The sequence below is a fragment of the Pteropus medius genome, unplaced genomic scaffold, assembly GCF_902729225.1.
Source record: "Pteropus medius unplaced genomic scaffold, Ma_sr-lr_union100, whole genome shotgun sequence".
In the NCBI taxonomy this organism is placed as follows: domain Eukaryota; kingdom Metazoa; phylum Chordata; class Mammalia; order Chiroptera; family Pteropodidae; genus Pteropus; species Pteropus medius.
Genome location: NW_024340849.1, coordinates 48,345,488 through 48,369,017, shown reverse-complemented (window position 1 = coordinate 48,369,017; position 23,530 = coordinate 48,345,488). Strand labels below are relative to the sequence as shown.

The 23,530-nt window shown below is 41.3% G+C and overlaps 1 protein-coding gene across 1 annotated transcript in view; it reads right to left on the bottom strand.

Annotated features, from left to right (window-relative positions):
• The window catches only part of APCDD1 (APC down-regulated 1), a 30,055-nt gene extending 15,185 nt beyond the window's left edge, over positions 1–14,870 (bottom strand). Inside the window, exons 1-2 of the mRNA XM_039845926.1 lie at positions 14,640–14,870; positions 2,186–2,369 (exon numbers count right to left, since the gene is read on the bottom strand). Of these exons, the coding sequence (XP_039701860.1) occupies positions 2,186–2,369; positions 14,640–14,697 (242 nt within the window). The 5' untranslated portion in view covers positions 14,698–14,870. The remainder of the gene's footprint in view (positions 1–2,185; positions 2,370–14,639) is intronic.
• Positions 14,871–23,530: the final 8,660 nt, after the last annotated feature.

The window sequence follows — 23,530 nt, the reverse complement described above, 5'->3', positions numbered from 1 at the left end:
TCAGTTATAGAATAACTTTCATGTCATCAATTTTGGTCTTATAACTCTGCTCATGTCTATAATATATATTATATAGTTACATAATATATCATATTATATATTGCACATATTATGTATTATGTTACATATGATATATATTATATTACATAAATTGGGTATATAATATCCATCATATATTATATACAATACTTTTTCAATTATACAATTATTGCATATATTATATATTATATATAATTTTGCCTTATAATTCTGCTCACGTCTCTAATATATATTTTATAATTACATATTATATGTTCTCTATTCTCTATTATCTATTATATACAATAATTCTGGTTTGAGCTAACTCAGCATTGCCAAATCAAACAGTGGGGGTGAAATCCCAAAGGCCAGTGTTCTCAAAATTACTAGCATTTCCATTTTTTAGTTAACAAACTAGTAGAAGAGAAACACTACTTTGAAGTGGGTACCTTTCACTGGGTAGATTGTCAATTGATGTCAAATAATACAATATAGACAGAAAGCACTCAGCAGTTATTTGAGCATCTATCATCCGTGAAAAAAGTGAGAGAAGACCCAAGACTTCTCCCACAAGGAAAGAGAAGTTCAATGTGAGCAGTGATTAATGTCCCTCAAGGTTTAGTGAAGATCACTTATTTTTAATATTTTATCTAAGCATTGACGATCTATTGATTTGGCCTCTGGAGTTCAGCATATCTCAAGTCCAATCACTTCTCTGTTGGCTCTGCGACCATCTTTACCTAAGCCTCCTTCATCTCTAGTGGGAACTGTTGCCAAGTCTTTTGGTCACCCACAAAGCACTTTTTTGACCATCCATTTGCCACAGAGCAAGCAGCCAGAGAGAGTTGAATCATGTCTTCAGCATGGCCCTTGCTGAAAACCCTCCACTGACTTTCCAGTTCTCTTAGATTAAAAGCTAAACTCAGAGAGGAGTCCTGGCCTACAAGGTGCCCTGGGAGCTGGCCCCACCCTCTTTGGCAGCCTCATTTGGGGCTGTTCTTCCTGGTTTACCACACCACAGCTACAAGTGCTCCGCCTCAGTGATTTCTCCAACTCAGCCTTTGCTAGATGGAAAACCCTTCCCTCAGTCTTTGCGTAGACAACCACATCTCAGCTCAAGTGTCCCCATCTTTGCTAGCCTTTCTTAACCCCACCCATATCCTAAAATAGGGCCCCTGGTATTCTCCTTTAGCACCTGTTGTTTTCTTCCTCATCATAGTACTTCTTTGTGTGTTTACTTGTAAAATTCCTGAAGACAGGGACCCTGTCTGTTTTGTTCACTGCTATAAACAGAAAATTTAGAATAATGCTTGGCACACAGTAAATACTTGTACACTCAATAAATATTTGTTAAATAAAATAATAAATTGTTTAAAAGTACATCACATTAAAATTGTGCAAATATTTATCATGTATTTATTTTGAGAAACCTCATTTTTACGGAGAAAAAAACACCCTCTGTGTCTTCATTATCTTACAAAATTTCTTTTCCTTCTTGGTATTTATTTGATCCCTCCCTAAGGTACCCAGAAACTGCAGGGGAGAAGTGATCGGATCCCAGAGTTAGCCTTGCTAATTCTCAACAAATTAATGGAAGGAGAAAAACTGCAGGTCTGCCTCTAGGCTATTTTTAAAAGCGCTAATGGAAGATAAGCCAGAGCTCAAACCGGGATAAATCTCAGCTCCACAGCCTGGAAAAGAATCCAAGAACTGCGCCCTGGCTAGTAGAGGTAGCATGAGTACCTTTTAACTTACTCAGAGAACCCTGAAGCCATATATTAAATTACCAGAATATGGCTGGAATATTTAGACCATCAGAGGCTTGCAAGTCCTGTTTCAGGTTGGGGAAACAGAGACTCCTAATTTCACTTGCTAATGGCTTCTTTTTGTACACAAGTGGTCCCACAGAGGGATCTATTCAATCATATCCTGTGGTTAACAGTGATACAATATCATCTCTGCTTTAGCTAAGATTTCTATAATACTTAGCTCTGTTTCTTTACCAGCCAGAGTTTCAAAATGTTGTTTGGCTTATTTAGAATTTAGACAACACCTAAATCATTGTACGTTATATAGTCTCTCTGCATCTGTGAAACCCTAAGAAAAGCCTTCCACAGCACGTGCTCCTGGGTCCCTCCCTATGCCCCTCCTGCCCTGGCCCTCTTACCCGGTGGACACCCAGTGGCCCTCAATCGCTGGTGGCATCTGCACAGTGATCCTCGCACCATTGTGGAGATGTTTGAGCATGTGATGACACTGGGATTCCTTGAATGCCCTCCAGGCACTTTTTTCTAAGGATCTAGGATGTGATCTGCTATCTGGATGAAGGAGGGCAGAACCCTCTCCCAGCCCTGAAAAAGAACAGTGGAAGTTAGAGGAGAGGAGGGCTAAGGGCAGACGTGAATCAGGCTGAAGATCCTCCTCTGTGGCAGGGAAATTACTGCACGTGGGAAACGCACACCTACCCCAACTCCACCAGGCTTTATCACTGCCTCTGTTCTCAAAAATGCACATTCCAAAGTGGGAAATGTCCTGGGAGATCATTTCCCAGGAGAGAAAACCAAGGCTCATGGACATAACAAACAGGGACATGCTAGAGGTCACTTGGCTAGTTCCTAGCAAAGCTTGAGCTCAAATCCATGTCTTTGTGAACGGCAAACAAGGTCATGCATCTAAATGAGCAGTTGTGCAGTGCAGACAAATGAATGTCACAGGGGTTGTAGAAGAGAGAAATGTACATGTTCTAGAGCCACCAAAGAGGAGTAGATGCGACTGAAGAGAGAAGTAAGAAAGGGGTCATCGGGAAAGGTGACATGCACAGTGATACATTTAAGAAGGGAAAGAACAAGGAGACCGGCCTCGGTGAAAAGGGAATTTTGATGGAACGGAGAAAGGCCCAAGGAACAGCTCCCAAGATTCCCAATTGTGATCTGTTCCCTGGCGTGGCTCCCATCTGCTCATACCAAGTCATGCATCTCTGGTTCTCTCAATCTCCAAATGGAGGCGCTCTCAGTGAGGTGCAAGTCATATACCTGCCCTACAATAGGGTAAGGGCATGACATTTTCCCCCCAATTATTTCCCAAGTCTGGCCCTTCCTCACCCCCACAAAGTCAGTGGCTAAATATATAACATAGAAGATTGCACTTTTATTTTCCATGGGTAAAGAAATAGTTGGACTGAGACTACTTGGACTGCGTTCATTTTCAGTATAAGTAAATAGCAGAAAACTCTCACCAGATCAGTGTTTAGAATAAAGCAATGGAAACAAATTGAGTTATAATCTGAAAGTTCACTGTTTCCTTTGAGATTCGCTCCTGCAATAATTAACAAATCAATAGGTCTTTATTGTGGACCTACTATGTTTTCAGCAGGTGTTAGCGAAGAAGACACTAGACAAATGTACAAAAATAAAATAAAAATAAACACAAAACAAATAAATGCACCTGTTAGAATGCTACCTATGAGGAGGCAATTATATATTTTTAATCAACACCTGAATAACTTCATAAAGAAACCATGGTTTATCACAGATCATTTGAAAATGAAAAGTTAGAACCAGAATACAACAACTTACACCAATATGACGAAACTCTGCTGCAGAAACTAAGACCCACTGGTTGACAATGTCCAGACATTTGTAAAATATGCAGATATCTGCTGTGGTTCTGGGGTTGACCTAATCTTCTATCTACAGTCTTCTGAAAGTCTCATCGAAAGCACTGAAAATTATCGGGGTTTTCCTCTGAGTAAAATGCTACCCTGGTATGAAACAACGGCCTCAAATTGTTCTTGCAGATCTTAAGTAAGAGGCAAGAAGGCAAAGACACTTACAGGTATGATTCAACTAAATGAAAATTGTGAAAAGAGATAGTAAAACAACACAATGGTGTCGTTCATATGAAAAGCAACCTCATCATCAACCCACCATGTTTGGCCAAACCAGGTGGCTCAGGCCTGAGCTAGAATGAGAGAAACACGAAAACTCAGAACTCTATGGCGAGGGGTGTGTACATGAATGCTCGTGGTTACGAAGGGAGAACCTCCTTTCTTGTGGCCTCATCCTTCCATCCAAGGGAAGGTACTACCGATCCTTCATTCAACCCTCACCCAGTGAAGTGGTGTGTGTGTGTGATGGAGGCTGAAACAAGCATGTTTGACTCAATCATTTTCCTCAAAACCTGCCTGTTTTCAAAATGTACGCATTTTAATCAGCTCCCCTTCATGTACCCTGCCCCTTCAGCTGCTGGGCTGTAGCACTGCACCAGAAGGAAAGTCTGAAAAATCCAGGAATGAACTATCAGCAATCCTACCATGGACATCTGTCTATACTGCGTCTTCTGATCACATATTTATCATGATTCTAACATTTTAATCCCCATTTGCCTGACACCTATGTTGATCTCTGTTGGCTTTGAACTAGCCTCAGGAGAGAAGTACTAGTCACTGTACCTCCACCAACCCCAATAGTTATAATTATCTTGATGATATAAAGCATTTCCTGAATTCACTGTTGGGCATTCAAGGATTGAAACATAGCACAATTTGCTGTTTGGTGATCAATTCTGATGTGGCTAACTTAAAATAGATTTTATTTCAAGTCATGAGACACTGAGAGTTGGGAAAGATTCTACTTTAAATATGACACTAAGCTTTCAGTAAATATGTCATCAACTCACTATCAATCAAGCTATGTTCTAAAAATTGATTTGTAAACTCCTTTACACCTGAAAATGTTTTCCTGTAAAGATAAAAAGCCTGGAGGGTAGTGGATATTGGTGAAATCTCCAGAGCTAGGCTGCTTGAGTTTGAAACTGGATCTGCCACTTAAAGGATTTCATCGAATCAATCCAAGACTTCAATGATTGTTAAGATGCATCATTATTTTATTACCAGTAGCAAAACATTTGCATTTGAACAATTACACAATGCCTTAACAACAGGTTTGAGATACCCATGAATCATGCATGGCAGCCTCAGGCTTTGACATTTCTTTTATCTATTCAAAGAGATGTGGCAATGTCTCCTCCTCCTTTAGTTGCATTGTTTCACATGTGACAGGTAATCCCTTTGCTCTGCATGTATCTCAATAACAAAATACCAACACAGCCTCATCTTTTTCCAGGTATCTTTCTTTCCAAACAATTGATTGTGTGCTGTGAGAAAATATGGAACTGCAGTTATTCCTCCAATGGTCAATATTTGCTTCACTGTCAAATGACACACTGCTGCTCTGTCAAGAGGCCTGATTTTCACAGTGATTTTTCTTCTGTGCCGAGTTTAATTTATAAGGGAGTTATGGATAAAAAACAAACCCAAGCACACTTGGCTCAAATGTTTACTGTTTTCAAAACCAGCCAATGTGCAACTAAACTCAAGATACAGAGTACCAAGGATGCATGTAAAGGAAGTGAGTGACATCATGTGATGACAATAGAAGCAGCTGTGTCCAGGTTGACACAGGCAAAGACAGTGTCGCCCCCTCCTAACTGCTGCCTGCAAGTTAATAGGGACTGGAAACCCCATTCACCATAAGATGCAAAGATCTTAAAATATGAAAAAATGTGTATCTTACCATCAGTGAAAGACACTATTAGCATTGTGACCTTAAATTACTTAACCTCTCTAAGCTTTGGTCTACTCATCTGTAAAGAAAGAATAACATTACCTATCTCTTAGGGTTGGTCTCAGGGTTAACCGAGATGGTTTTCTTTAACACAAGGCCTGGCACATGTTCTCATGCTGTTATTTTAAATGATCAGGTTCATAGATGGCCCTCGAAAAATCCTTTCTAGCTAATAGTACCATTAAAATAATAGTAAAAGTCATCCAGAACCAGGTTCACTCTGAGCTCCAAGAAGGACAGTGCTCAGAGTAAAGACAAAGGGCTCCCAGGCAAAGTTAACTGATGACCCTGATGTAGAAGATGGTGGGACGCAAAGCGCTAGGCTCTGTGGTTGTTGACAAGTTTCACTCAGTTTAACAAATACCTATTCACTCACTATTACTTTGTATACTTTAGAGGCCGGAAACATAAAGGAGAATAAAGATAAGTTTTTCTGACCTTGAGGCTCTTAAGGTTTCACTGGCCTGGATGTCAGAAAACAAGGGTAGAGATGATGCGGGGTGAGGTCGGGATTTGCATGGGTCATTCATATGGCTAGAGTTATGCAGGAAGGGAGCCTCCAGTTATGCTTTTTAACCAAGGGTAGAAGAAATAAACTCCAAGAGCAACCAATATACAAACAGTAGAAAGCAGACAAAAGAATAAGTCACTCATGGTTTCTAGAGTCAAATCTCCATTTCACTACTGCTCTTATTTAACAATGAGCGAAGCTGTCAGTGCAGAAGAGTGTCAGAGTGAGCAATCAGATGGAGAAGAACTCCACCGTGAGCACAGTTCCCTCAGAACACAGTGATGTGGGGTTCACACTGTAGGACGATATTGTATTTTTAGGGTGGAAAGGGTGGGGTTGGTATTCTTCCCTTTTCATCTTTTCCCTTCAAAGTACCCACCACCTTGATTACTCCTAGGAAGCAAAATTAAATGGGTCAAGTGAAAGCAAGAGTTCCTGTAAGGAAGGAGAAACTCTCTTAGGTCTACAGTCAACTGACAGTGGTCTCCAATATTTACTTGGCTTATCTGGTGTGGAAAATGTGGACAGCCTTCTTGTGAGTGCTACTTGAATTAGAGGGCTGAGAATTAAAAGGTCATTTGAAGCATGAAGTTCAGCTGCAAGAGAGGCCAAGTGTACCAGCTGTATCTTTATATCCAAGACTTCCTTCTCAGCATCAGCCATGGTACTCTCCAAAGAGACCACCCTTAGACTTCTGGTCAACCCTTGTGCTCACTGCATAACCTGGTATATGTCAACTATAATGTGGGATTGAAACTAGCAACTCAGTTATTCATTCGAATAGTCAGAAAGGCTCAGAAGAGCCAGGCACTGTTCTAAGCATGGAAGCTACAAACATTATGCCCCGAGGGAGTCTCAGTGGGGCAAGGAACCAGACCCCAGACAGGCTTGTAGAGGGACTCATAGGGACAGAGAGAGTAGGCTCTGAACTCATCTTTGTGGGGTCCATGGAGGGGCAGCTAGGCCTTGACGACTGAACGGAAGTGGTGGAGGCAGAGTATGCAGCCCATTCAAACATAAGAAGGCAGGGAGGCGAGATTTGTGTAGAAGGAATTGGAGGAGTGGAGATCACAGGGTGGCCCAGAACAGAAGAACAGCATAAGAAAGGCAGGGCCATAATCAAGATGCCATATGTGTCGTACTGAGTGTGAATTAACTGGAAAGGTGAAGGGAAACCACCAAAAGATTTTAAGTAATGTAATGGCATGTTAAGAATTTAATTTGGGAAGATCACTTTTCCCTTATCTGGAGGGATGGGAAGCAGATTCCAAGCAGGAAAATCAATCACGAAGCTTCTACAATGGTTCAGTGCATCATTTTTGTCTGAATAAATCAGAAAGATAAGAGAAGGGAACTGCTTTTAACAAACAGAAGTAAAACTTTTTTGTGGTCCTGGAAAGGTACTGATTATCTTTTACATGTTGTGGGGAGAGGTATTACCAAGAAGTTATATTAAAAGAAAGGAAATAAAGAAGGGAAAGAAAGAGAGGAGGAGGAAAGTAGGAACCTCTACTAATTTAGAACTACATCTGAAGAGAATCATGTTTTTTCCGAAGAGAAACTTTTGCAAAATATTTATGTCCTATTTTACTACATCTTAAATTCTATAAATCGATCATCCTTATACTTAGCAATGTAGTACTCAAGTATGGCAACTAACTATAATGATAATTGCTGTGAGTATACCTATTATTTATAATAATAAATGTGCTTATTATATATAATAACTTTTTAAAACATTCACTTAATTGGATTATTTGTTTAATTAGAAGTGTTGGCTAATCACAGTACTTAGTTGTTGAAATTTCTGCCACTGTATGCTGAATGTAGTTGCATGATCCTTCTCTGATGATTCAGGTTCTTAAAGTGGCTCAAGGTCATTATTAGGAACATCAGTGCCCATAGGATGGTACTTTGGATGTGGAGATACTGGAGTAAACAGGTAACAGCCCTGCTTCAGCCATGACAAGTTGCCCCCACCTTATTTTTGTCATAAGACAAGAGTGAGAAAGTGTGTGTGAGTACACACACAAATAACATCAACATTTTAAGTAACTGAGGATTCCGGATGTTTTGGTTAATTAAGAAGACTAGTTAATTGGGTTCCCATTCATTGAGATTTTGCTTAAATAAATCCAAGGAAAAGAGTATCTCAAAGGATTAAAAACTATACAGTTAAAGTAGCTCTGAGTATTCAGTCTTCAGGTTTGCTTAGGATAAGTCATCTGATATGTGCTTCCTCCTCCCATCCCCCCGTATAAAGTAAAAATTATAATAATGGTGATAACTAAAGTTTGTATAACACTTAACAATATACTTTCTGCATATTTTTCTCATTTATCAAATGGTAGTTACAATATGAGTATAGAAAGGAATAAGTGGAGAACCATGCTTTAATGTGAAATGTTATATAAACAGTCAGTTATGAGACCAACTAAACTGGAAGCTCCCCATAGCACTGTTCCCAGTTCAGTGGCATTCTGAATAAGGAGGTTAACAAAATGACTTCAATATAAAATGGTCTCCAACATCAGGGGTCCATGGCCTGGGACCAAATAAAGTAATTATGACAAATAACAAATAAGTGTGGCAGAAAATAGTTTGAAAGGAAAGTGTTCACCTGTTGAAAACAAATTAATTCCTGAAGGCTTTAGGGTACAATTTTATAGATTACTACTTCTAGAGAACCAAAGGAGATCCTGGAGCTCTAGAGGGTTTATTTATGTACACACATGTGTGTGCATGTATGTGTGTCTTCACACATATGTATATGCATGAGTGTTTTACTCCCAAGGAATAAATTACTCCACAGCAGTAATCCTAAATAATATAAAACGATCTTAAGTACTATCATAATTGTAATAATCTACTGTACAGAGAGTGAAAACTCCCAATGATATCTAATAAAAAAACAGATTTCCCAAAATGAAAGGAAGCATAAGGTTGACCATTTAAGGAGAGATTTACACCCTAAATACAAGGCATATGTCACCAGATGACTGTTAACATCACTGAATTCATCAGATTAAGCATTCAGAAAGCAGTACTTAACACAGTTTCACAGGGAACAACTATAGTACTTCTATGACTGTCATCCACAACAAAGCTTATTCCTAAACCCATGGTGCCCTCAAAAAGCAAGCCAGTCCATTAACAGGACCAAAGAGGAGGTGAACAGTGTGGGAGAGGGAAATGGTACAGAGAATGCTTGTCTTTTGAAAGTCAGTATTCATTCATTCAACAAGTAGTTGAGGCCTACTATGTGTGAGGTTATCTCTCAGGCATGGGCCATTGTTTTTACATAGAAAAGGAAAAGTGAAAGGATATACTCCATGTCCAAGTCCTTGATTTTTTAATATTTTAAAAAATCTGAGTTATCCAGACATATTCTGCAGTTTTTCACCCACCTATTTACATTGAGAACCAAAAGTTCTAAACCAGGTTACACGTAATAAAATGTAAAATTAGTCAGGAAGGAAACAATTTTCAACCACACTTGGGACTGAAATAATATTTGATCGGGTTAGTCTCTTATATATGTACTTTAATGCTTAAAAAAAAATTTTAAAGTCTAAGTATAATGTCAAAATATTAACAATAGCTGTCTCTGGGTAGAGGGTTTTGCATGATTCTTTTCTTGCTCATTTTGCATGTTTCTGTATTTTATATAATGTGACATGTATTCCTTTGATAATCAGAGTGAGAAGGTATTCTCAAGTTAGAACTGGTATGATAAGTAAAAACTTGAAGCTGATAAAATGGGACTGATTAGATTAAGTACAGGTAATTACTTAGCCATGAAATCGCCCTGCCCAATTAAATATGCAGTCATTACTGTAAACGTGTGCTTTGAAGTGGATCCTGCTAGATAAACTCCAGCACAGCTTTTCATGTTCTGTAATAAAAGCATGTATGTATCGCAGACATAATGGGTATAACTACCATACGGGTTCCTGTGCTTACCAGGCTCTTGTTTTGATTTTTTGATTTCCATTTCTTTTTTTTTTTTTGGATAAAAGAGAGCTGCTTTTGCCAATCTTTAAACCTTCATGTCTAAAAGTATTTTCTCTTTATGAGCAGTACAATGAAGTCAAGGTTTCAAATACCTGGTTCCATTTGACTTTGGTTGAGAACATGACTTTAGTTGAGGTAATTTTCTATGTCTTTTTTTTTTTTCTGATGCTACAGTCCCCAGGCTAGACAATGGAACTGAACCACAGACGGCTAAATTTGCATGTTGGATCCCTAGCTGACTGCTGCTGCCACACCCATGCTCTTCAGCACAGTAGTGTGTATGTGTGGCGTGTGCATGCATAATTGTTAGCACAGTGTGTGTGTGTGTGTGTGTGTGTGTGTTTGTGGTGTATGCTGGGACTCCAGAAGGGAAAATGCTACAATCAACTGCAGGGTGCCAGCCTCCCACCTCTGGGGCTCTGCAATAAGCTTTTATTCTTCATCCCTAGATATTCTTCAGGAATCTTTAGGAAACGGGGCCTGTTCCTCCTCAAGACCCCTGTCCCTAGCAAGCAGTGGCACTTGGCATATAGCAGGCTCTCATAAACACACTAGCTGAATGAATGAAAACCCTTATAGAACAGAATACTATTAATATTTTGGGGTGATACTATATCCTTTTTCTAACCTAGATACATATCATGTGACTTTCCAGAATAATTTCATTCCCCAACTGGAGAGTACTAAACAAACTGTACACATAAAACCTTGACACAGTGCGAAGTCACACTTGGACAATGATGGCAGGTTTTTTACTGAAGTTTTCTCTGTATTCACTTCACTCTATATGTAGAGTCTACTGAAGACATGTCCTGCTATGTAAGCTTTCAGCAGATGTATACGATCACCAACCTATCTTTTTATATTTCTAGTCTGAACCGTTTTATGCTTTACTCTGAGTATAGGAAGTTGTTATCAGTCTGTCCCTAAATAGTATGTAATTATACAGTCATATCATCCACTTATGCTTAGTTCTTTTCTCATTTAGGGAGAAAAAGAATGAACATGGCAATTATAGATCTGCTTAGCCATATGTTTAAAGCAAGTCAATTTATCAAAATAACATGTAACATCTAAGAACCTGGCCCCATTACACACAGATGAGTCATATTCCTTTTTAACATTTCATTTTACACTAAAGGAAAAAAGGTGCAGGAAAGACAATGTTTTCTTGCTTACAATTCTGTCTTCAGATAAATGGTATTTCAAAGGTTCTTTTCTTACCCTATTTAAATGTCTCCTCATGTTTTGCCGGTTAAGATATCATTTCATAATCTACAGTTTTTAAACATTTGGGGAATAGCTCAAAAGTGTCTTTTCCTTTCAGAAAAGTCGATGAATTCTACAAAAGTAAATAGCATTGGGGAATAAAAACATCTCTCCCAAAATCAGCTCCAAAACTTAAAATCATGTGTTTCCATTAGCAAAGAGAATTAACACTTTGCTGTGCATTAAAGCATCACTTATTCTGGAATACTTCATGCTAATCTGTGCTTCTGGAGCTGAATGATTTTTGTGGCTTTTCATCTAAGCAAAGAAAACAATGTAATGGACATCTTCCAGCTGTATACCTTCACGACATTCAATAGGTATTATTTGGATTAAGATATGCAATAGTTTTCAGAAGTTGAGAGAGAAGAAAGTAACACTGATATGTATACTTTTATGCCATCAAATTTTGAACTTGAGTCTTGCACATTTACAGTTTTAAAAAATAACAAAAATAAACAATGAGCTCAAGTCTTGCCAGAGCTTAATTTACTCACCAACATAACTTGCAATGAATTGAAATAAAAATAATCAAAAAACTGAACAAAGATTGGATGCCAAACATAATAGCATCCTCACACAGAATCCTCATGAAGACCTTGTACACTTTTTAATTATATTAATGTGACTTATTAGTATAACAATCTATGATGTCTAAAACTAAATTTGTCACAAATACGTTTATAATCACAGAAAATGTTTTTACCTTCTATTTGCCACTATAAATAGACAAATGGTGTCCTAAGGTTAGTAAAATGTCTATCATATAAAATCATTGAGTCATTCTAAGGGAGTTTCACGTAATTTCCTTCAGATTCATAACGTTTATTAAAATATATGATCAAGCACTATCTCTTACTACAGTGCTTGTAAAACTCCTAACTATAGTACGGCATAGCCATTCTCTTGGGTTAGGTTTACTAATACTCATTTTCTTTTAACACTACTTCGATCAAGTAAAAATCAAGTAGATAAAGGGGAAAGAGAATATCCCATTCTTTCCTGGTGTTTTACATTAACCTAATGAATTATGACAAGTCTTTCTTAAATCCCAAGGACTTATACATTGAGTAACTATTCCCCGTTTATTTTCTTCACTAGAGTCCAACTCTCCCTTCAGGATCTAAGTAGATATTTGGGGAACTTCAGTGTTAATAACTTTGTTATTGTAGATTCACTAGGAAATTGGATAACTTTCTGCAAGGTTACCCATGTCATCCAATTCAACTTTGCAAACTTGTTTTTTTAAATTTTTATCCTCTTTGCCACACATATGTACATAGTATATGCACAAACAAGCACAGGGTCTGGCCCCACTATCCTCCCATTTACAGCCCAGACTGTCCCCTCCATACTGCCTCCCTCCGACTGTTCTCCTCCCAGGACAGCTGGGTCTGGGTAATCCCTGATCCCAAGGAGTTCAGGCCAACCAGATTCTAATTTGGAGACTTAGGGCTCTACCAGGTCCTCACTAAGGATATACTTGGGCTCTTGTTACCTGCTAGCTATTAAAATCCCAGCTTGAACCAGTTGGATAGGAGGGAGAAAAATCTCAGTATGAACTAGCCCAGGCTGCATCTCTGAGGGTCACTTTTGTAATCCAAAAGTCAATGGTTTTATGCAAAAAATAAAAAAATAATAATAATAAATCAGGTTTTGTCAAATTTCAAGTAACTTTTCATTTTGATGTCATTTAATCATATTATCTTTTTTCTTCATAGATATCACAACAAATCTTTTTAAGGGACAATTTTCTCTGTTTCATCTCTCTCACCCTCTTTTTTCTGGTGTGTTTTTTCTGGTGTGTGTGGCAGCTGCTGTTTGATCTGTTCATTGGCTCTGATTTGTTTCATGTTTCAGCCAAAGATTAAAACTGCTCTGTAATTCTAAGCAGATGGGCCTAGGAGTGCAACCCTATAATTATACCTTCTCTCTTTGGCCCTAGAATTGCAAGCCTTCCATCCTGACTTTTAAAGTCTGGGATCACTGGAGTTCAGAACGCACCTTGGCCATCAGGCAGGTCTGGCCCAGCTCAGCATGTCTGCAAGGTCTATGGAACTGTGCTGCTCAGGTTCCGTGCCCCAAGCAGGACTACAAAGAAAACAGCCATGTACAGCTAGCTGGTTAACTTTCCTAGATCTTCTGGGGAGACCACAGCCAGATCCTCAGTGCTGGCTACAATGCATTCTGCAGCTCCATCCAGCTGAAGATCCTATTTAGAAACTTAGAGAGTTCTTGAGGGTACTGATCTGATCTACAGAAGTTTGGGAGAACCAAGCTTCTGGTGGAGACGCTCTGGTGAAATGTCAGGTGTCCACCGTTAGGGAACGTTTGCTCAGTACATCTGAATCAGCACGATGTGTTCTGCCACTGCCTGTCCTGACGGTCAACACCAATCTACCACAAAATCTGCCTTAGTGACCCCCAGGCAATTCTGTCCTATTTTTTCTCAGTGCAATTCCCGGAACTCTTTTTAAGCACTGATGTTCTCTGGGTAAGTTTACTAGAGCTCCTGAGAAAAACATGGCCCATGAAGCACAGGGACAAAATGATCACGTAAGAGCATAGGGGAAATCAGGCGTCAAGTTCGGGAGAACTTGGGAGATTGGTTTTAATTATTACTTCTTGGATATTAGAAGACCCCTGCTCCTTAAAACTGTATCCATTCTATTTGGTAGAGAACCCCACTATTACCACCCTTTCAACAAACACTACTCTTAGGAAGGGCACACAGAAACACCCGCGAGCTGTTTTTCCGCTTAAACGATCATAGTTTCTCGTTACAGTCCCATAAACTCTTGGACCACATCAAGAGACTCTCCTGCACTGACACTTTGGAAACGGGATCGCAAAGCCTGAGATTTCATGACAGTTTACGGTTTGAAAATCCAAAAGTGAGTGGACAGATACAAGTTTTCCCTAGGACTTGAGGCAATCGATTCAAGAGATAAAATGTGTCTCCGTGTGAGAGCTTTGTACCATTCCAGAAAAAGAACGCCAGCCACCAAAGGACTATGGGCACCGCCAGAGGAGAGGGGCTCAGCGCCTAGGAAACGCCGACTCCCCATCCAAGGGTGAGCGGGAAGAAGCAGGGTTTCCGCTCGCCTGGCGCGGGGACAGGGAGCTGCAGCGATGGAGAATGGCTTCGCGGGGAAGTTTCTGCAGCTCTCGGAGCTCCCCCCCTTCACCTCCCCCCAACTCACCGTGAAGCAGGAGGGCCGGGAACAGGTATGTGAGCAGGAGACGGCACAGACCAGACATCTCCAATTCTCCGGGACCCCCCGCGCGCCCAGAACCGCAGAAGCAGCTCGCCGTCCTGGGGCCCTGCTCCCCGGGAACCGCCGCGGCGCCACGCGCGCTCTGCGCTGTCGCCTCCAGCCCCGGACAACGCGACGAGGCGGCAGCACCGAGCGGGACGAGCGCTCCCGCGCGGGGACCCAGGGGTGACTCCACTCCTTGGCCCCAGCCCGCGTGCGGCCGGGGCAGACCCGCGATCAGGCGGCCGCGGCGCGGGGCCCCATACCCCGGGGGCGCGGCGCAGGGGCTGCGGGGCGCGCGCTCCCTCGGCGCGGGTGGGCCCTGCGCGCCCGGCCCGGCCCTCTCCGCGCTCGCGTCCTCTCGGCTCGCGGCACCTCAGCGTCCCGCCCCGGCCGCCGCCGCCACGCGCACCGCTCCGAGCTGCAGTGGCCGTCACCACCGCCGCAGCTGCAGCGTCTCTTCATATTTCCCGAGCGCTGCCGGCGGGGCGGCCGGGCCGCGGGCCGGGGGAGGGGCCGGGGGAGGGATCGGGGAGGCGACGGGGTAGGCGAGGCCGCGCCACCGCCCCCCGGGCTGCCGCGGGGGATGGGGGCGCGGAGACTTGAAAGGGCGCTTCGGGCACCGCCTCTCCCTCCTCCCGCCTCCCTCTCCAACCATCTCCCTCTTCCTCCCTTCCTCCTCTCCTCTCCCTTTCTCCTCTCTTACCTTTTCGCCCCCTTCGCCTCCCACCCTCTTCCTTTCACCTCCGCCTCCCTCCACCCGCTTTCCTTACCCTCCTAATTCCCAACCTTCTCTCTTCCTGCAAGTGTCCCCACTCTCCGCCCCTCCCCCCGGCTCTGCACACCCCTTTTCTCCTCGGCGGCCCGCTCCGTGGGAACTTCCTCCCGCGAGGGGCTTACATCCCTTGGCACTATCGGCAAGGAAAGAAAATGTGCGCTTCACCTCCCTGCCTGCACCCGGGCTGCTCGGAACCCTTTCTCTTCCCTCGACAGGGGTGGATGCTCCGCTTGTGAAAGGTGTTGCTAAGGGACGGGCGGGGAGCGATGCGTGGTTGGGCGTCTCAAGTGGGTCTGAGAAAAGGTAGCTTGCAAAGATCGATGTGTGTGTGTGTGTGTGTGTGTGTGTGTGTGTGTGTGTGTGTGTGTGTGTGTGTGTGTGTGTGTGTTGGGGGAGAGGAAAGAAAGGAAGGGAAGAGGGGAGGAGAGGAGGTGGGAGAAATTGTTCAGGTGGGGATGCTGCAGTGCCCGGCCCCCTCAGGAGTGCAGTGCGGTGCCTTAACTGAAAATCTTCACCACAGGTTAGTGCCTAGGCTCCCCTGGTGAGCACGGAAGCCCTGTCACAGGCCCCAACCTGTGGAGGGAATGGTGTAGGCAGCCGGAGCCCTTTCCCCTTTCCCTCCCCCTTCTGGAGGCAAAGGACTTGTTGAAACACGGGATAAATCTCAGAGAAACACTCCATGTCAGTCCCCGAGAAAGTGCACCCAGGCCCCTTCTTTGATTCCTCCTGTCTTCCAGGCCAAGTCTTGATTTTTATTTGTGTTCTGTGGGTTTATGAGTGTTATGTTCAATTTTACATTGGCTTTTAAGACTCAAAGGCAGGAACAGCTTCCATTCTCGTAATTCCCCAGGGCTCTGGTACAAGCTGCTCTCTGTAAATGGCGGCTCTCCTGCTGGGCTGATGTGCCCTGGACTCTGATTTATCTGGCGGTCACTCCTCTGCTAAGGTCCTCCAGGGGCCATTCTCTTGCTCCCAGAAGGAGATTTATCCAGTCCCTTAGGCTAAATGTCACCTCCTTTTCACACTGGGCTAAGGAGCAGCCAGGTGGAATCAAGAGAACATTTCTTGACTCAACTCTGCTGGTGTTTTTCATAAATTAAAAAAAAAAAAATGCCTGACTTCCCAAGAGAGTGTTCTGCCCCTTTGAACAATGTAATAATTAAACTACTTATTTATGCTTTAGACTTTCTAAACTAGTGGGACCTTAGCATTGGTGTAAAACTTAGTAAAATGGATGAGAATCTATTTGACAGTTTACACTTTTCATTTTTTTCCCCCGAGAAAACCATGGGTCTTTTGATGTGATAGAGCTGGTACCCTTTGATGTGCTTTAATTTTTATCACCATCATTATCATCTTTCCATCTTTAATATGAGGGATCATAATGTGTACCACCTGCCTAGCTCACAAGGATGTTGTGAGGATTAAAGTGCCAGTGTTTGCAAATCTCGAAGATGAAAGGAGTGTGTGTGTGTGTGTGTGTGTGTGTGTGTGTGTGAGAGAAGAGAAAGGGAAGATAGTCATAATAATGCCTGCGAGCAGGAGCATTATTTTGAGCTGGGCTTGCTCTGCAAGCATCTCTCTGGGCCAGCGTTGTTCCTGATCACTTGATTGTCCCTCTTGCTTGTCCCTGTTACTGGGTTTGGGTAGCAGATTATGACTTATAGGATTTAAATGTTGCCCAAGGGTCATTCGGGTTTACAACAGCAACTTGATTTCTTCACGAATGTTGGGCAGTTGAAAATGATGTAAACTTATTTGGCTATGTAAGAACATTAGCCTTGTCACCAAGCACACATAGTAGGGTCTAGCTTTTCTAGGCCTTTTAGTCATTCGATGCCTTTTGATCTGTCAGGGAATATTTGAAACAAGCAAACAACATAAGAGCCTTAGAGATGGGTATTTATAAGCAACTGGGTTGATAGTAATTGAAAAATGTTAATATCATTCATCACATGTTAGCAGAACAACTAGGTGATACATTTACTTAAATAATTATTTGATTTTTTTTAAAAGAAGACAACCAGCAGGCCAGCAGTAATTTGTGTCATTTAGACAGTCAAGTTGATTCAATTTTTGTTTTCCCAAATCATTTTTACTAGTGTGGTGTAAACATAGCTAGAATGATGTCATCAGTTTAAATTTGTTTTACCAGTTTATTTTCCACAAGTAATGTCATAGATATAAATTCTTGACCCTCAACATAACATCCTGCCAGAGTAGCTACTCCCAGAAATGCCCTCGTTGCCTTCTGCCTGTCTACAAGGTCTAGGCTATAGCAATAGGGTTCACTTCCTGCATTATTTTTCACTTTTGCTGTTTAATGTACTCTATTTTGGAGATGAATAATGAAAAAAAATACATTTGTCTTAGAGTGATTATATGTGTATATGTGCTAATAGTAATAGAATTGTGAGAAGGGCATTTTCAGGAAAGTGGTTATGAGCTCCAACTCAGAATCTGGCTCCCTGAACCGGCACAAAGAACTTCCCCAGACCACTCACTTATTTGTAAGGACCAAGCCTTGAGCAGGAGCATGTGTAGCTAGGCCCTGGTTATAACAGGAGAGTCCTTGGCTAGGGTAGCTGGACAAAATTCCCTTAGCAGCATCAGTAAGTATGTTAGAATATTCAGAGCTCCTCATAAATAACTTTCGTCACATTGATGGGGAAGAAGAAACTCAAAGGGGCTAAGTTCTCAGCCACACAGCACATCACAGGAACACTTGGAACTCCCATGATTGTTCAGTCACCAGCTCACGAGGCCTCTCATGTGTTTACTAAGTGGTCTTTTCCCACGAGCCCTGCTGATCCTAACTAAGAGCCTCTATAATTGGTTCTGTCTTGAGTCAGAACCAGCCCTTTGCTCTTCCACAGTATCTCTGAATCAAACAAATTTTCTGGGATATACTGCGCTGGGCACAAAGCTTGAGTGATCACTTTGGCTTGATTTTCTTAGGAGAGTGTCTTGATTTTTAGTGAACACAGAATTATAGAGAGTTTAATTACATGTTATCCTAGGAGACATAAGGACTAATGTCCTTTAAAACCGGTGCTGCAATTTGGTTTCCTAATGTAGTCCTCGTGAAAACTGATCTGAAAGTGTGCTATCATGCAAGTCGTTTGGAATTTCAGAGATTCCGGGTCTTTCAGTTCTTGAAGAAATGATAGTTTTAAGAAGGATCAGAGAAATTAAAACATTAACTCCTAAATGTGCTTAGCTATGTATATGGTTGAAAGCATTTTACTACCTCTCCATCCCCAGAGAATAGGAAATGTCACCAGGAATAAACAGACTTTTCCAGTTCCTAAATGTCAGTGCTAAGCCTGTGATACTAGAGTAATTCCTCTAGACTATAAGCATCTGGGGGACAGGAATGCTATTTAGTCATCTCTATACCCCTTTCAGCACCTAAGCCATTGTTCTCAGTATTTTGCCCATGGTAGGACTTCGATAAATGGTAAAGACTTTAAATTGAAAAAAAAATTCTTACAGAGCTTTCTCAGGGAAGAGCTAATAAAATTATCCCGAGGAGTCCTTAGAAAGGAGTGTACTTCTGAGTTCTATTTTTAAAACATGTTAGAACAAACTATTTTGAAAATAAAATGTAGTTTAGATGTATCTGAGTGGCTTGGCCTTCTGAGCTTAAGAAATTAAAGATTACATTCCATTTTATATTCATGGCAGCTATCTGGGAAAGCCAATAAAATGTTTGTGAGCTTAGCATTCATTTGTTAGTTCATTTATTCCTTCATTCATTCATCAACATGTAGTGACCAATTCCTGAGTATCAGATATATATGTGCAATCATCCAAAAATAAGGATAGATATGCATGAGTGATTCAGTTTAACCAACCATTCACCCTTTGTCACAAGTTTGGGGACGCTGATGAAAAGACTGAGGACCCTTACCACTGGAGGAAAATAAGGGCAGGAGGCAATAAAGATCTCAGTAACATTTTTGTCTATACTTTCATGTGACTCTCATAATATTCTTTCTTGTAGTTCTGGTTGCCTTGTATCTCTAACTACTTTATCTGCTTTACTAGATTATTTGATTCTTTGAGGGCAGGAAGAAAATTGGGTATTATGTTTGCATCTCTCCCACAGCCCCTTCACAAGTCCTTCCATAATGGGCATTTGTTGGGCTGGTATATGAGGCAGGATAAGATCAGACCATCAAGAAAGAGTCTTTATGAGGCCAACACCCCCCACGCCACCACAGCACCCAACTACAGACACAGGAAGACACAAAAACACTGGTATTCAATCCAAGCATGCCCTGGGTTGTTATGGCCCACATAGCAACGCTCAAACATGTTGACGAGTGAGAGGCAGTATGCCACACTTATTAAGGAGCCAGATGCACTAGGCTCAAATCTCTCAACTGGAGGACCTTGGGCAAGTTACCTAACACAGCTGTAAAATGGGGGTGGGGCACAGAATAGTAGCATATACCTACACTAAGCACTAAGTAAGTGTACCCTAAAAAACAACTCGCTGACAATAATGACTAAAGACTAGACCATACCTTCTCAACAATGGTGAAATTGCCCCTAAGGAGACAAAAACTGATCCTTGTTGATGGGGAAAAAAAATTAGCTATTGCAATGGTTTGTGGCCCTCCAAAGAGATAGTACTTAAACCGGTATAATGTATATCTACATTGCCTACAATTTAATGATAGTACTTAAACCAGTATAATATATATCTACATTGCCTACAATTTAATGAAGACTCCTTAGGGGCAATAATAATAAAAAATAAAAGTTGAAAAACCCTGTACTAGAGGCATAAAGTATAACATTATTTCCATTAATATGAATTATATGTTGAACATTTGTAATAACTTTCTTTAATTCACTGGATATGTTTCAATTATATGAAAACAAATATGTCTTACTTCAGTGACCATCTGAAGTGGCATTCTACCATCTGATTACATCATCATAACATCACATTCAATATTGTTTATCTTAGATTTAGATACTTCAGTTATTACTAGTCTCTCTTTATAAATGGGAAAACTAAGGCCAAAGAGATTGAATGGTTTGTCTAAAAATGACAAAAATTTATAAGGCACATTCAGTAGGTTTCCTTATTACCAGTAAGGTGCTATTTTCACCTTTAAAGTTGTAAAAGAAAATTGCTTTTTACCTCTCAGAAGTAGAAAGTTGGTTTTGATGTGTTTTGAGACATTCAAGCTAAAAGTGGAATGCTGTATAGGTCATTCAGATATTTGTTGCAGTTGGTATCTGAATGCTTTGTGCAACATTTCACTATCCTGTGTGTAAAATATCCAAACAGTTTAGTTTTTAGAATAGATTATTACAATTCCTAAAATATATGAATGGACCAGATAGTCACTAAAATGCTTTCTGCTGCTGTGAGTGTCTAAACTTTTCAATATAGGACTTGGCCAGCCTTTTCAGAATGTACACATCTGTTATTGTGTTTTGAGCTGTGTATATTCGGAGCGATGAAATGTGTAGATATAGCCATGTGCAATCACATTTCATCTACCTGAAGGTTAGATCTCTAAAGCAGAGCTGAGATTAAACAAAACAATCCTCTTAGCCACCAAATTTCACATCACAAAGTCCATAGCAATACTTCATCTCCATATTTTTGTTAACATTTTGTAATTCTCAAAAGACTTCCAAATACCTGGTCTCTTTTGATCTTCATGCGATTTTATGAAGGCCAGAAGACTGCCAGGGAAAACCAATAAAATGTTTGTGAGCTTAGTGTTCATTCGTTAGTTCATTCATTCATTCACCAATCCAACATCTACTGACCAACTCCTGAGTATCAGATATGTATGTGCACCCATTTAAAAATAAGCATAGATATGTATGAGAATAATTTGCCTCTGATTTAGAGGTGCAAATTTGAGGTTTGTAGAGGTTTATAATGTCTCCACTAAGATCCCCGTGGACACAGGACGCGTCACAGTTCTGCATCTCCCAGCACTGGCAGTGTGCACTTTATTCCTGTGGAAGAAGATCAGGACTTAACTTAGAATCTGTTTTATTTTCTTATACAGAAACTTGATTTCTTTGCTGCCTCTATCCTTAGACAGACAGCAGAGAGGAGTATGGGTGCCTTTTATAAATAGACACAAGCACTCAAAAAGCACCACAGTTCAGTTGAAAATAAATTAACTATATAAATCTAGGAAAACTTTACATGTATATATATATAGTTTATTTCCTCACATTTTGTCTCTATATTTTTTGTATGCTTTAGCATAGTGCCTAAATTTGTAGCTATTCCTAGACTTTCAAGCAATTAGATGAAACCAAATATTTCCCTATAATGGATCCATTGAGTCAAATGAAAAGCAGCTAATATGCTGGCAAAATTATGCTGGAAAATAGACAAGGAGATAAGAAACTGGGTCAAGTACACCAACCAAGCTCATAGAACAAGAGGTTAATATGACAGTAAGCTCATCCAGAACAAAAGGACTAGCTAGTTTAGAAAGGATTCTCTGGGCCTATGAGCCTAATACTGACCGATTGGCTGACCCAGTGTCAGTGGGAGTGGCCATACAGAATAGCACTGCTATGGGGATGGCTTGTAGTCACTGTCACACATGGTGTCTGCAGATGCTTCAGAGATGGAGCAGGTGGTCAAGCTGTACAGTCGTGTTGTTGGCATTTGGGCCAGATCTCACTTCTTTCATCTTGGAATTTGAGAAGGATTGAGCAACTCCAGAGTGGTCAGAAGTGAAACAACTGACCATAAAGTAGATGAGAGAAATGCTAAGCAGATACTCCTGAACTTGGAGAAGTGGAGGTTTTCTGTGATGGCTGGCAAAGAGCCTTGGGTCATAGCCAGAGGGCTCAGCGCTACAAGGAGACTGGGGTCCCTTGAAGTCAGACTTCTCAAAGTCACAGGAGCTGGGGATTGGGTCCAGAGCTGGGGCCAGACACCAGGTTTCCGAACTCTTTTTCATCTTTTACTTCCACAGATTTATATGTTCCTTCTTGTAATGATTAAAAACTTGGAAAGCAGGACCTTATGAGGCATTATGTTTGTTAAGTTACTTGTATTCCCTCTTAAGTATATATCTGCATCACTAATTCCTTCAGTGCATCGATTTTGGCTTTGCTGCTTCTGGAGCTATGTTAGGTTCTTCTGTCCCAAGTATTTTCTACTTCACAACAAGCTCCTGATTTATAATCATTACATAAGTTTTTAACATTGTGAACACAGCGATTGAAGCTTATCTGTGGTACCCACAATTTTTGTTGAAGCGGGGGAACTCTGTCATAGTAGCTGTTTCCCTTGTGCCCCTCTGTGTAGGATGGCCACTGTGATCCTGTGAGGGTGAGCTATGGGGAGAAGTACTCCTGAAGAATTCATTCATGTTGCAGAGCAGGCCTGGGGAGAGACCAAGGACAGATATTAGATGCCACATTCTGATATACATTCTGCCATACCTTCCCAGATCATCTGACACATCTTTCTAGTGATTTAGTGCATAATGAAATATGGAGACATCTCCCTTGCCATTGCATAGGTGGGATGCAAGACTTAGCAGTTCCCCCAAGGACATGGCAGGTACAGAGAGGGAAGGCGGTTGGTTCCATTCCTCATGGAAGTCAGACTAAGGCATTCCCAGCCTGTGCTAAATTTAACATGGCGCTACCTTGTCACCAATTCCGTGGAAGTCACTGCAGCTGACAGACCTCTTAGAAGTCAGGTCTCTTCTTTGTTCAACAAAGACAAACACTTTCAGAAGTGAGACAGCTTGTCAGAAGAAGGCCATTTGAAGAGGGCTGACCCCACATATTATATTGAATTCAGTAACTCAGGTTTAAAATCTAGACCCTTCATAAAATGTTGCATAGGATCCTCTCCTCTCCTCTCCTCTCCACTCTTCTCCTCTCCTCTCCCCTCCTGTACACTCATTCACCACTCTGCCATAGATAAATGTCCTTCCCATGGAGCCCAAGTATTTGCGTAGGGCTGAGCTTGGGTGTGAAAGGTGGGTGCTAGAGTGGAAGAGCCCTAAAGCACTGTATAGACAGAAGTAGTTATTACAATGAT